This window comes from Pectinophora gossypiella, chromosome 2, assembly GCF_024362695.1.
Source record: "Pectinophora gossypiella chromosome 2, ilPecGoss1.1, whole genome shotgun sequence".
NCBI classification, from domain to species: Eukaryota; Metazoa; Arthropoda; class Insecta; order Lepidoptera; family Gelechiidae; genus Pectinophora; species Pectinophora gossypiella.
In genome coordinates, this window is record NC_065405.1 from 9,697,013 (window position 1) to 9,712,995 (window position 15,983).

Here is a 15,983-nt window from a genome sequence, read left to right on the forward strand (position 1 = left end):
ATAAACAAAACAACTTAAAATGATATACTTACGCTCTTCATTGTCATCATCCTTCATATTGACCATGTCAATAGTGTCACGAATGTCTTCTAATGTTAGCAAAGGACACGCGCACTGTTCCCTGATCTTTACTTGCAATGCAGTTACTAACGCCGACAGATAGCGACGCCGGCAGTGGGGTCGCAAGCCTTCTAAATGAATCTGGTTTGAATTGAGTGAATTCCAAACAGCTACCTCATCACCTCTGTCCACAGCCTGTGAGATAGCAGCTATGGCAGTCAAGTAACCCACAGAAGCAGCTATTTCACTTTCATTCAAATTCTTCTCCAATTCACACTTCTCCAATTTCATTTCTTCAAACAGCAAAGGAATTGCAAACTTATCAATTTTAAAATTCAGTTCTAAGTGAGGATTATTCAATGCATGAAAGAGATCTTGAGGATTCCCTTCATCCAGGGCTTTATTTACATCTGCAATTGCCAATTTGTGGTTGACATGTTCAAGGGATTTCTGATTGCCCTCAGAGACTATGTTCTGAAATATTTTGTGCCAGTTTGTGATGCCTTCCACGTCTATGTCCTTGTTACATTCCAATATTTCTTTCACCACATCACAGTAAAAGTCAAGATTGTTGGCATTATAATCCTTTACTCTGATCCACTCATCATTGAAAATTTTGTGTATTGTATTAACATCACTATTCCTTGCTGATGAGCATAGGCTTTTCCATGAATATTTGTAGTTTGTTGCAGTAATGTAGCCCTGAATTTCTACTTGGGTCAGTAGTTCATCATAATCATCAGGTACATAGCTATCATTCAAGGATCGGTTGTGAGCCACTTGCATCTTGTCTTGTTTTGCACTTTGTAGTACTTTTTTATACTCATCAATAAGTCTGTTTTGAACAAATTTCAATTTCAGCTTTGGATTCAGTAGAGCTGCAGTAATAGGTTTTCCAGAACCCAATGAATTGTTTACCTCTATAACAGCTTTATGGAGGGCATCACTGTCAGCTACATTGTTTTTGGACAGAATGCCTCCAATTTGTTGGAACATTGGGAGTGGATGTTCACATTTCTGTAGGTCTTTAGAAACTAAGTCAAGCTCTTCATCTAAAAGAAAAAAACTAATTAAGTATGTGGCATTTAGTAGGCATTCATAAAATCATAGTTGGAGTAGATATCTCATTGCCATCAAAAGCATAACATTTTTTTTACCTGTAAAAACTGCTTTTCCAAATACATCATGTATTAGTGGTGCCTTGCCCAGCTTGAATAGGTGAGAACTGAGTGCATGTAGACAGTAAATAACCCGAGGCATGTTCTTTTTATCATAAATATCTGTGGTCTCTGGCTGAAAGGTCTAAACAAATTACAATTGTTATTATAACTTATGAACAAACATATAAGTACATATATATCAAGTTGCAACTTCATTCAACACTTACCACAGGAAGTTCAGTTTTCTTTAAAATCTGTAGAAACTTGTTAATATTGTCCGTGTGTTTAAATTGTAACCCCACAACCTGAAGATAATAAAATTACAATTTGGGTATCATACATACTTAATTAAAAAAAACTCAAATTGATGGACAATAATTTGGAATAGATACCTACCTAAATATAAAATTATTTTTATTATAAGATGCTAAGTTTTACAAAAATTCAATAACTATTTAAACTCATACACCGATTCATATACTTTTTAAATAACTTAGATAACATATTAACTTACTTTGTAACGTTTTTGGTCAAAGTCATATATTTTATTCAGTGGTAGCATATCAGGAGCTATAAAGTGACCGAGTTTAGCTAAGTAGACACCATTACGCAAGCTCTCCTCAAATTCTGTGGCCTGTGGAAGGGTTTCCTTCAAGCATGCCTCCAACCACGTCTTGGCTTCCTCCAACCGACAAAGATATTCATAAGCAATAGTCCTTTGTCTGATCAAGTCCATTTCTTGTCCAGTTTTGCGAAGTTCCGTATCGCCTGTTAATTGTAAACGTATTGTCAACATTTTTATAAGGAGAGTGTCAAGAATCCAAGAGAATAACCATTAAATTACACTTACAGTCGTCAATTTTCCCTATACGAACATCCTCGCCTTCGTGTCCCATTATTGATAACATATTTTGCACTTTTAAATTATCACAATAGTTCAAGTTTTATCATCATAACAAAACGGTTATTCGTAATTCACAAATAAATACAATTATATTTGAAATAGCCTATTTTTCTCGAATATATTTTAACATTTTTTCAAAACTCAAAACAAGCAACCGTTTGTCGGTTTCTTTCAGTTTGAAACCAGAGTTGCCATTTAGTTCCTCCCAAAAAAAAAAATGTTCCCTTTTTGGTTTTAACACCAATCACTTTAGCCCAAGTTATTTTTATTCACAGATATCGATTTTCAAGTCCAAGATCACGATCACGGTCGAGTAAGTTTCAAATCAAACATTATTTCGTAAACTGGCTGAATTTAAAATAGAAATAATGTCAATAATTAACACTACAGTCTGTAATAAAAAACAAAAAAAAAAAAACGAGAAAATCTATTTTATAAAACATTGAAAACTTGATTACCTCTTTGCATGAAATGGAAGAACAAGAATTTAGTGAAGAAACCCGGGAAGAAGAAGAAGTACCATTTAAAGTGCCATACGTTTCACCGGAGCCTATTCCTGTATGCAAGTGTTTAAGAGATGACGAATCTTCGGAAAAAGTAGAAATATCATTTAGAAAACAGCAAATTCTTTCTACTGTCGCAAGGACTGAGAGTTATCTACGGGAACGTCGCATCCCTGAACTAATACGATTTCTCTTGACCAAAATGATAGCTGACGCGTCTCCGAAACCGGTGTCTTATTTACAAAAATTACTTGATGATTGCATGTTATTTCGCGCAGGTCTTGGATTGCCGCCGGTGATATATGAACGCCGGTAAGACTTTCGTTCACGTTTATTATACCTGCCCGCATAACATACTGCTCTCTATACTGCTGATCTATCATATTTTTTGCGAATTGTACGAGGATGGATAGATTTTGCAGTGGTCCACTTCGTAGACATTTATATTTTTTGGGGAACGTAGCCTGGAAAGTCCCTCATTAAAAACTACATTTTACTGCCTGCGTTAGGAATTTTGAATTTGACTAGTTAGTCTTCTATCGTGTGGGAGGTGGATTACCAACCTAATCAACCCTGGTGTCAGGGTTGCTATTGAGCCGCCAAAGGCCCCTGACATGACTCATGTAACGACTACGTACTTACATCAGTAAGTAGTAACCGGGACCAACGGCTTAACGTGCCTTCCGAAGCACGGATCGTTTTACTAGTTAGTAATAAGTTTATTACATGTTATTTTGTTATTTATTAAGTACTGTTCACAGGCATTTGGAAGCTGTAGTAAAAAGCTTCGATCCAGGTCAGCGTGGGTGGTTAAGCCCCGGTCAAGTAAAAAGAGCTTTTATTACGTTGGGTTTGCCACCAAGAGAAATAACCGAGGAAAAACTTCCCACCGAAGAAGTTTTAAACGAGTTGGAAGCGGTTCAAGAAAGAGAACTGTACCATTTAGTGACAGCTGGGTCTGACCGAGAAGAAGAGTCATCTAGCATAACTGCTTCAAGTAGTCAAACTCGTACATATGGTTGTAAACGTATTTACTCTAGTTTTTAACATTATTTCTATTTATTTTACTACGTTATGATATTAAAGAACGAAACTATTTATCGGAATACCTTGATTATATGTTTCTCTTATTAAATAATTTACAAGCTTATTTTATTCAGACATTGGTGCTAATTCCTGCAAATACCATCTAATTTTATTTTAAGTTATATCTGTCATTTTCTTATCCGCCGAAAAGGAAAGGGACGGGTAATTGACAAGCATAAAATTTATGGAACACACGTCAATTTTAAGCACAAATCTAAACCAACCAAAGACCTTGTATAGAATAGACGGAGCATATTTAAGACGAAAGAAAAACATAGGTTTTGTCTTTCGCACTCATGTGAGCCGTCATAAGTTAAAAAGAGATAAATATACTATCGTCGTAACGTCTTTTGTACTCGTGTAGCGGGTTTGTTATAGAAACGTACCTATAGTACATGTTTTTGTATCAGAACCACTAGTGCCGTTCCATGTCTTTATCGACATTATTATCGGTTAAAAATTTCATGTTAGTCCAAGATCTAAAAAAATATACATTACAAATTGAATGATTAATTAAATACAGAAATAACGACCTAGTATCCATACCTGGGTGGGTAGAACCACAAGTAAATTAGTTAAAACGATACCTATTTGTACCCTGATAAAAAGATACCTAAGAAGAACCGTACGTTGCCACGGTAATACTATCATACAGTATTCCAACTCCATACAAACGGGCGAAACGCGAGTTATACCTACGTGCTCGGATCTCAGCATGCGCTCGGCATGCAACCAGTCGTGTGCGTTACCCCAACAAGAAAGTATCTCCTAGAGTTATATGAGTAGAACGTATAGTTGGTGCCTTATCTGCTGTAAATGTGCCCCCACATAAAAAATGTGTGCCCCCTGTCGTTTCGAAAAAAAATCGAAAAAACGATTCTTGCTGGGGTAACGTTTTTCTAGCAAGAAAATTCTAAACGAATGATCGGAGAGAGAAAAACTGTGCATGGCCAGATAGCTTATATGTGTGCCAAAATGTGCCCCCAAAAATAAAATCTGTGCCCCTTCAGATTTTCGAGATATTGCATTTCCTGCTGGAGTAACGTTTTGATGAATAGTATATCTCTAAAACCATTGCATGTGCCCCTGTAGAATAAACATACGCGAGTAGCTCTTAATGTGTGCCCCTTTGTGCCCCAATTAGATTTTAGAAAATATTTATAGTTTTCAAGTTATCGCGGTTTTATGAAAACCCGAAAAAACATCGCAGCGCCTAAATGAGACAAAGCATAACTTCGCTGAAAACTGTATTCGGTCTTTCTTGACGCTAATAATAACCATACAAAGTTTCAAAAATGTTCATGCATGCGTTTTTGAATAATCTTGCTAAAAGTAAAAACGATGGTGTCATAACTTTGACGGCAAAATACAAGGAACTGGCACAATCCCAGATGTGTAGGTGTAAACCAAAATCTTGTGCCTTTAGTCAAAAATATATGGTGAAAATATTGACGTTCAAATGTTACGCATTAAGTAAATATAAACAAAAAACCAAAATATGTAAACAACGGCTGGTTATCCGACCAAATCTGAATGACTACTAAAAAGCGACGGATTCATACTTAACGAGGACCTTCTTTATTGGACGTATTATACCTAAGCTGTTGTCCTTACAGTCGCGTTCAAAAGTTTTGAGGGCTAATTAAAAAATATATTAAATGCACCTTGTGACTATATAAATGAAACATAGTTTTAACTCTGCTTTACAATAAATGTGACTTACATTAGTATAAAAATACAGGTATGTCACAAAACAGTTTGGTCACGATTTTGAGCATGTTAGTCACATGTACATTTTATTTGAAAATGGCTCTTATAAACGTACTTAATCATGTGTAAGGTCGTAGAAACAGCTATTAAAATATAATCCAATAACAACTTTATTTTATTAGTTATTACTTTTCTACTTCAGTGTACTCAGGCACAACACGTGTGAACCGGTTAGTGAGTAAAGTAAAGAAGGTCCTCGTTAAGTATGAATCCGTCGCTTTTTAGTAGTCATTCAGATTTGGTCGGATAACCAGCCGTTGTTTATATATTTTGGTTTTTTGTTTATATTTACTTAATGCGTAACATTTGAAGCTCAATATTTTCACCATATATTTTTGACTAAAGGCACAAGATTTTGGTTTACACCTACACATCTGGGATTGTGCCAGTTCCTTGTATTTTGCCGTCAAAGTTATGACACCATCGTTTTTACTTTTAGCAAGATTATTCAAAAACGCATGCATGAACATTTTTGAAACTTTGTATGGTTATTATTAGCGTCAAGAAAGACCGAATACAGTTTTCAGCGAAGTTATGCCTTGTCTCATTTAGGCGCTGCGATGTTTTTTCGGGTTTTCATAAAACCGCGATAACTTGAAAACTATAAATATTTTCTAAAATCTAATTGGGGCACAAAGGGGCACACATTAAGAGCTACTCGCGTATGTTTATTCTACAGGGGCACATGCAATGGTTTTAGAGATATACTATTCATCAAAACGTTACTCCAGCAGGAAATGCAATATCTCGAAAATCTGAAGGGGCACAGATTTTATTTTTGGGGGCACATTTTGGCACACATATAAGCTATCTGGCCATGCACAGTTTTTCTCTCTCCGATCATTCGTTTAGAATTTTCCTGCTAGAAAAACGTTACCCCAGCAAGAATCGTTTTTTCGATTTTTTTTCGAAACGACAGGGGGCACACATTTTTTATGTGGGGGCACATTTACAGCAGATAAGGCACCAACTATACGTTCTACTCATATAACTCTAGGAGATACTTTCTTGTTGGGGTAACGCACACCAACCAGTCGCGAATGTCGCACAGTGACGAACGGACGGTGTGTTGTATTTTAAAAGATTTTTCATTAAACTTAAAGTTAAAATAAGTACAAGTGCATATTTAATATGACGAGTAGGACATATTGTGCTGTATTTGGTTGCATGAACTCATTTCAGGCGCAAATATTTTTCGGTCGCAAATTTATAAGACAAACATATATTTTTTAAATTAAAACTAAGAATAAAAAAAACATGCATTTTTATTAAACACTTCCTATTCCAATTACAAAGTATTTTATTTGTTTAAATAAAAAATCATAATTTACAATCACAAAACTAGATAGAAACTCAAAGTAGGCAGATGTAATTAAAATTCTGTAGGTGGGTAGCCCTATCGCATGTTTACGTACCGCGCGGGTGTAGGCATTTATTTCAAGGACACGGCCGAGTTACAATACTGTATGATAGTATTACCGTGACGTTGCGGTGACAGATTCAGAACCACTTATTCAACGTAATTATCATGGACAAACTTGTTAAAGGTCAATTTATCATTTTTGAATCTATGTCATTTCGCAAGGTGTTATGGCCGAGGAGGTCGAGGACGGTCCATCTAGTCCACATATGCTATAGTATCATTTTAATACGACATTGCGGCCACCCTTTGGTTGCTATAAATCACATACCTACCCTTTTATAAAAATTAAATACACGTTTTTCATTGACTTGACCGGAAATGGAATCGGCTCTCGATACAAGAAGTAGACGACCTTCTAGTATATTTCGGAGATTATCTCAATGCGATTAAAGAATAAAGGCAAATACTTCTTTAAAAGATTTTTATTCAATATAGTTAGAATACAATGACTACGAAGCACTGAACAATTCCGACTTTTGGTGATAAAAAAAAATATTTCCTCTTGTTCACTTTCTTTAGAAGTGTAAGTGTCGGCTCTGGTCGTTATAACTTTACCTGCAAGAATGGCACATATTAACGTTTACACATTGCACATAGAAGGAATAATCACAGGTAATTACAAAAATAGTTATTCATACTAATTATTTATAGAAGGAATAATCACAGGTAATTACCAAAATAGTTATTCATACTAATTATTTTGTGCAATAGAGAATATTTGTATTGTATTGAAATATTTTTTCCATGCTAATGTAGAATACAAAAACGAAATAGCTGCAAAATCTATAAACTTATAACTAAACTTAAACTCACCTTATGTGAGATATGTGAGTGAATATTGTTGGTACTGCATCTCTATGTAATATTTTTGTTTGGTATCCTGCTCGATAGAAAGCAAGATACATCGAAATGTAATTAGCACAGGCTTAAATAAGGAGAAGGCGTCCTTCAGAAGAGAGAATCATCTCGTTTCATGGTCTGAATCTAATTGTTTCTTAATTTCTTGTTTCGTAAATTAGGATATTTAGGAAATCTGGAAAATACAATATCTTTATGTAATCTTCATCCAAATCGGAAACAGGTCGAAAAATAAATTAAACGTGAATAGAATAACGCAACATGTAGATGTTACATTCAAACATAATATTATGTTATCGACATCAAAGGACAACACTACTTATAATACTTTGGGTACATGATCTGTCAAAGCTGATTAACGTAAAATGTGAAATCAATTATTTGTACAAATGTGACGGCTTTGCTGAAAATATGCGTCTGCATCGTGTTTAGGGCTCAATAAACTTTACAAAAACCAGACCAGGTAATGTATTTCTTGCACACAAACCTGTATTATGTGGTCGATAACTTACCCATGGTGAGACATTATTTGATCGTTCTCCATTATAACACCCATTCTACTCTCACAAAAAATAGCTACGCAAGCCATGGTTCATAGTTAATAACTATTTCACAGATTTTTTATATAAAAAGTTAAAATAACGTCCCAAAACACCAAAAAACTAACGGCAGGTTTGGTATACAGCTGGCTACCACAACATCTCAAAACGGTCAACACTGACGTTCTAGACAGCGGTGTTTGTCTATGTTTGTTTCTTTTTTCCACAGAGATTGTTGCCATAGGGAAGAAAGAGAGCTGTGATAGTTTGATCGGCACTCTAAAATATTATCCGTCTATTCTATACAAGGTCTTTGAAACCAACCGTCTAAAAATTTTACATCAGTCAAAAACCCGACACATTCATTTACTCATTCTTCCTAAAATTAAGAGCTGTGAATCATCCGTCCCTTTCCTTTTCGACGGATATGAAAATGACGGATATAACTTAAAATAAAATTAGGCGGTGTTTGCCAAAAGACCAAGTATACTTGGTCTTTGTATTGCACAGTTTGACTTCCATAAAGGATTAAGATAGAGCTAAAACAAACAAAAAAATGTTTTTTGTACACTGGTAGCATTGTGTAGAGAAATGTCAATGAAACGAAGACGGCCCAAAGGACTTTATTTCAGGACTCGATACCTACCATTATAAAAAAAATGTTAATGTCAAACTGACATCTGTTTGTTTAGTTTCTGGGCTTCTTTCTTTTTGATGGACTTTGTGATTTTTATGTGATAATAGAAACACATTTATAACATAAATGACTAATTATGTTTATTGCAGGAATTTGCATACATCTGTGCTTTCTTTTTTCTATATTTGACATATACTTTAAATCTCCGATAGTTAAACATGTGTCTCCATTTAAACCGACTCACGAAGCTGTTGCGGACAGGTTGGTCCTTTTTGTGGTGGATGGACTGCGAGCTGAGTCATTTGTCAACTATACAACTATGCCTTATCTAAGGTGACTACCTACCTAATTGTTATCTACTCTAACCATTTTAAATACAAAATTTTATGTGTGCGCTAACTTTCGATAACATTACAGGTCGCGTGCAAATTCAAATGGAAGATGGGGTATTTCTCACACTCGCGTGCCTACAGAATCTCGCCCAGGGCATGTAGCTGTTATAGCAGGATTTTATGAAGATCCATCAGCTATTGCCAAGGGTTGGAAAGAAAATCCAGTTGATTTTGACTCTGTCTTCAATCAAACAACTTATACTTGGTGCTGGGGCACATATGACATTATAGACATTTTTACGAAAGGCAGTATTGATAATCACATCTTTGTTAAAAAGTTTGACCCTTATGATCAAAATTTTAGTACAGACAAAAATACAACATTATTGGATGACTGGGTTTTTCAGAATGTTAAAGAGTTTTTTAACAGTGCCAAGTATGATAATAGTGTAATGGAGAAGCTGAAGGGAAAAAAAATTGCTTTCTTTTTACATTTACTGGGAACTGATACTTCAGGCCACACACATAAACCAAAAACTCAGTAAGTTTTCTGTGTTCAAGAATGGTTTATTACCAATACATTCACATCTCTACATTCCCTTATTTCTTTGTAGGAACTTTTTAACAACTTTGAGATTTGTTGATGAGGGCATCCAAGAAATTGAGCAAGTCATAAGAGATTTTTATGAAGATGATGGTAAAACAACATTCCTAATGACTTCTGATCATGGCATGACTGATTGGGGTGAGTTATTTTTAATTTCAATATTACCCTTTGCACTGGGAGGGAGAAATCAGCCTAGTAGATGTTTCTTTTTATTTTTTAGTTAGTATTTAATAATATTACAGCTCAGAAATTATATACAAGTATTTTAATAATTACATATAAATATTTTACATTCTTAATTATCTGTTCTAGGATCACATGGGGCAGGTGATGATCATGAAACTCAGACTCCATATGTTATCTGGGGGGCTGGAGTAAAACAAGCAACCCAGGGCCAGATTGATCCCAACTCCAACAAAATGTCGCTAGAGCATAGACTTGATATCACACAAGCAGATTTAGCACCTTTAATGTCTACTATTCTGTCTATTCCAGTTCCAGTTAACTCTATAGTATGTAATTTACTTTATACTTACTAATAATTACTTCAAATAGAAAAAAAGGATGATGGAATACCTAAAAAAATATTGTTTTCAGGGCCAATTAACAACTGATCTCCTAGATATGTCCTTAGAAAATAGAGCTAAAGCTGTCTACAGCAACAGCAGACAATTAGCTTCACAATATGACAAGAAAAGAGCAGACATTGAAGCCTATGTCATACCATTGTTATATCAACCATTTGAACCATTTACCAAGAGAAAATATAATCAGTTGATTGAATTCACTGAGAAACTTTTATTAAATGAAGAATATGAAAAACTGATATTATTCAGTGAGGAAATTATGGACTTGAGCCTGTCAGGATTAACTTACTATCATAATTATTACCAAAGACCTTTATTAGTACTAGTCACATTATCATTTATTGGATGGATAGTATGCTTATTAAAAGCGCTGTCGGAACAAAATATTGATGCTCAAGCAGAACATTCCAATACTAACAAAGATATTATAATTAATAGGAATTTAACTTATAATTATGTTAATATTTTATTTTTAATTCTGTTTGTAATATCTAATCTACTTGTATATGGTAAGTAGTTCCTAATATTATATTAATAATTCATAATTATTTATTGTATTTGATGCCTAATACTACCTTACATTGCATTTCAGTACAAAACTTGCCAGTACAGTATTATTTGTACTTACTATTGCCTATTTGTATGTGGTGGTATGCTCTCTCAAGTCCTGGAACCTGGGCCCAAACCTTTAGGCAACTTAGAATGAACCAAAGTGCATTTACAATGGTGATGGAAGTATTTTGTTATAGTACAGGATCTTTGGCATTGGTATTATTACATTCTTTTAAAAATATTAATATTTTTAAGTTTTTTTTAACATATTAATTTTCTGTTATTTTTCAGGGGCTGTCATTTACTTATAGGTGGATGCTAAGCATACCATTGTTAGGAATGGGTTTATGGCCATTCTTGTCCTCAACTAGAGCCCATTTAACAAAGCCAATACTTGTGGCTTGGCCTACAACTTGCCTATTACTCTGTTTATTTTCATTTATGCCTGTAGTTGGCAAAGAAGTTTTTATACAGTTAGTGTAAGTATCAGATCAATCACTTTGTTAATATTTGTTTATACATTTAACAATTTTTAAATGTTTTTTTGTTTATTAGTGTTACAGCAGGAGTTATTTGGCTGTTTGTGATAGCATTATATCTGCAGAGAGTTTTATTGTCTTTATTTCGTAATAATACAGAGAACAAAAGAGAAATTGTATTGACTGTGGTCCAAATGATATTGTTAATATTATCTCTTCAAAATATTTATGTACAGTCAAGAAGGTTTGAACAAGGTACTCCAGTTTCCTATGTGTATCAGACTATGGCTTGGGGAATTGCAGGTAATTATATTTGTAATGTTCTCAAATTCCCTAACAAATAGGTACCTATTCACAAGAATAAGAATAAATTTATCACAAGAGTTATCCCTTTATAGGCAGCCACAAGTAGACAATAATTTAACCTTCAATATATGTCATGTTGTATGTGGATCTTGTGACTTGATAAATATGACGAGAACTAAGTCTATTTTGTTGCAGGTGCATCATTTATCTTACCACTTGTCCACTCCAGAAGATTGATGTGCAGATTGTTAGCTGTTAACACTTCACTGTTGAATTTCTATATATTGCTCTCAGTGGCACATGAAGGCCTATTCATGGTTACACTGATGTTCAATGTTACTTGCTGGATATATATCGAATTCAAATTGCTTCATCTAAAAAATGTGAAGGTAAGTGTTGCCCCATCAGTGATCGCCATCGCTAATAGGGGTCAGTTAACTATCTTCTCAGAATTACAAATGTTAGGTAATTTGTCTTTGCTAGGCCCATATATCCCTTTGATCTGTTTGTCGAATCTTCTCTTGTTAGTAAACCATTTACCAACCAACAGACAGAACATATGAATAAATTCAGAATAAATTTAGAATAAATTGTAAGTCATACATTATTATATCATTACAATTTACAGATCACAGAGTGTTCATTCGATAAAGACACATTCAGGGAGACATCGAAAAGTTTCACAACTATTGAAAGAAGCATAAGCAATCAGGATTTTAGAAGAGCATTCTTTTTTGTATCCTTTGCAATATATTAACGAACATTCAAAAGCGCCATTACTCCTGTGTAACATTTTTGATGGTAAAAGTCTGTATTTATTTAGCTGAAGTTACTCAAATAATACTAACCTTAACTCGTCTTCAGATAACATACATTATTTTAGCCTTTTTCGGCACTGGAAATATAGCCTCTCTGAATTCATTTGAAGTGAGATGGGTGACATGTTTCATAACATCATTCCAGCCATTTGTAATCACTGGACTGATACTTTTGAAAACATTATCGCCCTTTTTGAGTGTAGCATGCGCTCTTAGAGCAGTACAACATCTCACAAAGGTAGGTAACTAATATTTACATTCATTTCATATGTAATTTCCTAACAATTTTCTAATTCATTGAATGAGTGCTTTTGCATTTGCAGGCGCCAGTAGGATATCTGAACATGATAGTGCTCATCTACTCAAACATAATGGGAATCCAATTGCTCTACAATGTCAAAAACACAGGAAGTTGGTTAGAGATTGGCACATCAATATCACAATTTGTCATAGTACAAGTAATTACATTATTTATTGTTTTAATTAATCAAATTGCAAGGCTGCTGACTGATGTTAGTATTTATAGTATTGCTAATAATATTTTTAGAACTAGAAAAAAATATGTTTAAAAAACTACAAGTTGTTTGATTGTTTATAGTATAATATTATAATAATATGCAGTAAACTTGTTACATAAAATTAAGAATGTTTCAGGTACATTAGTTATATGTACAATTCAAAATCAATTCTATTTGAGCTGTAAAATTGACTGTCTTCTCCATGCTTCCTTACCCATACACCTGTTTTGAAATAACCTTCCGTGGACCATTTGTGCATTTGATCTGTTGAGTGGGGGCCTGAGATTTCTGCATTATCATCTTGACTCCATTTGAACTCCCACTTCACTTCCTTATTTTCATCATCTTCGTCTTTCTCTTCAATTTTACTTTCTGAAGGTTCTTGCCCCAAAGTCTGTTTTTCCTTTTGATCAAAGTCATCTGCATACATATCCAAATCAGCAACTTCATTTTTCTTCTTATCTTTGGCAATAATATTACTGATCTTTTCATAAGTCTCTTGGTATATGTCCATATTGCCCATCTTAGTTAATATTTGATTGGCCAGTTCAGTGACTCTGGTAACAACTTTACTGCCCTCATCTACTATGCCTGCTTTCTTCCTTTTCCAACGTTCTGCACTGGATATTTTTGAACTTGCACCTGTGAATTTAGAATATTATTTTAGAAGTGGATAGTAACAGCAAACCTGCATGAATAAATGGGCAAAAAGTTAGAAGATAATTATTTGTATTTGAATTATATTAACGCAAAAGAGACAGCATGACAAACTTGATGCTTACTGGAGGCAGTCAGAGCATGCACAAGACTAAAAACGGAAAAGGAAGACCAACAGTGCCCAGCAGTGGTATCTTAAAGGCTAGTGTTAGATTGGATTAGATTTCTAAGCCTATAAACTCACCCAAGCGTTGCAATGCCTTCGCAATGGTTTCTTTTGGTTTCATGTGTTGCAAAATCTCCTTGTAGTTGCTGATCAATTCAAATTTTTCCTCTGGTTCATCCTCTTCACTGCTTGACTCATCTCCAAGACCTTTATTTTCATCATCTTTGTGAATTTTGTACTTGTCCTCAGGTCTGCCTTTAACTTTGACCCAGTCAATGTTGTCCAACCAACCATCCCTGATCTCCTTCTCTTTCTTCCAGTGATAATGACCTTGTGTATCAAAGTGGCCTTCCTCTAATTCCTCTTTCATATTGAATGGTGTGATTGTGATCTGAAATGTGAACAAGAAATAATTTATAACCTGTTTTGATACCTAGCATGGCTTTCACCAATTCTTTTTTTAAATTAGCTTAGGTAGTTTAAAAAAATATGATTTGTCAGATGGTTAATCGCGTTTAATATGTGAAGCAAGAAACTGTACAGATAAACAGAATTTCATAGTTAAATAGAATATACTAAATGTTTTAACCGTTTGGTTAAAGTCACCTTTCATGATACAATATGTAATTATAATTTGTAATCAGCATTACAAGATTTACAAGTCTTCAAAAGACTACTCTATTTCACATAGAATTGCTTTACAAAAATAATAATGTGTAAGCCCTAAACTTCAACTAACTATTACAGTTTAACAGCAAGAAGTGAAACAGGTCCTAAATGTATGCTATCTTAGGCTCTAAGATTAAAATAATAAATGTTTTAATAGTTACTCACTTCACCTTCCATTCCTCCGACGCCATCCTCCTCGCCCTCGATGTCATCGGCGTGCATAACATTATTCTTCTCTTCTTCAGCACCGCTGTCTTCTTCATCAGAATCTAAAGAGTGCTTCTTCCCTTCTTTTTGAGGAGCCCTTTCTACTTTCTCTTCTTCGACGTCAAAAGCCACAGTAGCAGATCTTTTTGCCATGGCAGATAAATATTTTTTTACTAATCAACAATCTTCATCAAATAGGTAGGTTTTTTGTTTTGTTTTTCCCCGAAGGGATGAGGCAAAGGGAACTATGCCCATACAGCCATGTCTTACGTATTTTTTTTCTTGATGATTAATGAAATGATGAAAGGTGATGATGATGAAACCTAAGCCCCTACCCTCGGAGTAGACTCCTACTCCGAACCCCAAACGAATTAACTCAAAAGTCCGCATAAACTTTTGAGTTATAAGCGGCTACCCGGCACGAAGCGAAAATAGGCAGATACACTTTGTTTATTGAATACTCCAATATAATAACACTCGCGAATGTCTTCCGACTAACTTAATGCGATCATTAACCACAAAACACCACTTCGTATTAATTATTTAGATTACTCAATGAAGAAAGCAACTGTCCCGTTCCCGTTTCCCGCCGAAAAGCCTCAAATAGGAAGGTACCAAGCAATTTTCCTTGCGACCGCTTTATTTTTTTTTTTGAATTTTTTGGCCTGGTTACATAGACCTTAGGCCATGAAATCGCTTTATTTTACTTCACAAACACAGACTACATATACCACGTATCAGACGAACATCTCTAGTACTAACGTTTTGTTAGATTGGTTCTAATGATACATGACAGTTGGTTTTCTTTAAATAATCGAATTTTACTTGGCAAAAGATTACGCATCAGGCGGCCTATGTACAGAAGCGGGATGTTCAAAAGATAAGGTCTTGTTACCGGGATCGGTATTATTCTATAGATTTGAATTCGATAAATATAAAATAATACCGAACCCGGAAACAACCCGGTTGCCTTTGCGTGAAGAATCATTTCTTGCATCGGAGGCAAACAATTCTTTAGATTTAGACGGGATAAATCCGTGCTCTTTAATATGCGATTTATATACAAAGAACTTCAAAAGTTCACTTCTAGGTGTATCTTTTACACTGACTTGGTATTCGAGACACTTTAACCTTTTCTTGGTGCA

At 34.6% G+C, this 15,983-nt stretch overlaps 3 protein-coding genes across 9 annotated transcripts in view; 1 reads left to right on the forward strand and 2 right to left on the reverse strand.

Annotated features, from left to right (window-relative positions):
• The window catches only part of LOC126374268 (ras GTPase-activating-like protein IQGAP1), a 9,424-nt gene extending 7,120 nt beyond the window's left edge, over positions 1 to 2,304 (reverse strand). Inside the window, exons 1-5 of the mRNA XM_050020790.1 lie at positions 2,071 to 2,304; positions 1,735 to 1,988; positions 1,448 to 1,525; positions 1,218 to 1,362; positions 33 to 1,112 (exon numbers count right to left, since the gene is read on the reverse strand). Coding sequence (XP_049876747.1) covers positions 33 to 1,112; positions 1,218 to 1,362; positions 1,448 to 1,525; positions 1,735 to 1,988; positions 2,071 to 2,128 — 1,615 coding nt within the window. The 5' untranslated portion in view covers positions 2,129 to 2,304. The remainder of the gene's footprint in view (positions 1 to 32; positions 1,113 to 1,217; positions 1,363 to 1,447; positions 1,526 to 1,734; positions 1,989 to 2,070) is intronic.
• The window catches only part of LOC126374277 (GPI ethanolamine phosphate transferase 1-like), a 22,321-nt gene extending 9,121 nt beyond the window's left edge, over positions 1 to 13,200 (forward strand). For 3 of the 7 annotated variants that reach the window (XM_050020833.1, XM_050020841.1, XM_050020850.1), the window contains exons 2-13: positions 9,090 to 9,273; positions 9,358 to 9,813; positions 9,887 to 10,017; positions 10,192 to 10,391; positions 10,477 to 10,975; positions 11,059 to 11,234; positions 11,310 to 11,497; positions 11,574 to 11,800; positions 11,999 to 12,192; positions 12,432 to 12,539; positions 12,668 to 12,859; positions 12,945 to 13,200. In XM_050020833.1, the coding sequence (XP_049876790.1) occupies positions 9,090 to 9,273; positions 9,358 to 9,813; positions 9,887 to 10,017; positions 10,192 to 10,391; positions 10,477 to 10,975; positions 11,059 to 11,234; positions 11,310 to 11,497; positions 11,574 to 11,800; positions 11,999 to 12,192; positions 12,432 to 12,539; positions 12,668 to 12,859; positions 12,945 to 13,190 (2,801 nt within the window). In that variant the 3' untranslated portion in view covers positions 13,191 to 13,200. Of the gene's footprint in view, positions 1 to 2,399; positions 2,438 to 2,602; positions 2,940 to 3,388; positions 3,646 to 9,089; positions 9,274 to 9,357; positions 9,814 to 9,886; positions 10,018 to 10,191; positions 10,392 to 10,476; positions 10,976 to 11,058; positions 11,235 to 11,309; positions 11,498 to 11,573; positions 11,801 to 11,998; positions 12,193 to 12,431; positions 12,540 to 12,667; positions 12,860 to 12,944 lie in introns of all 7 variants that reach the window. The other 4 variants (XM_050020799.1, XM_050020815.1, XM_050020825.1 and 1 more) reach the window with 4 other exon arrangements.
• On the reverse strand, positions 13,186 to 15,054 carry LOC126374468 (CD2 antigen cytoplasmic tail-binding protein 2 homolog). Its single transcript, XM_050021127.1, has 3 exons — positions 14,797 to 15,054; positions 14,041 to 14,353; positions 13,186 to 13,781 (listed from the first exon to the last, which is right to left on the reverse strand). Exons 1-3 carry the CDS (start codon positions 14,989 to 14,991, stop codon positions 13,285 to 13,287), a joined length of 1,005 nt encoding a protein of 334 aa, XP_049877084.1. The 5' UTR covers positions 14,992 to 15,054; the 3' UTR covers positions 13,186 to 13,284.
• Between the last annotated feature and the right edge of the window lie 929 nt (positions 15,055 to 15,983).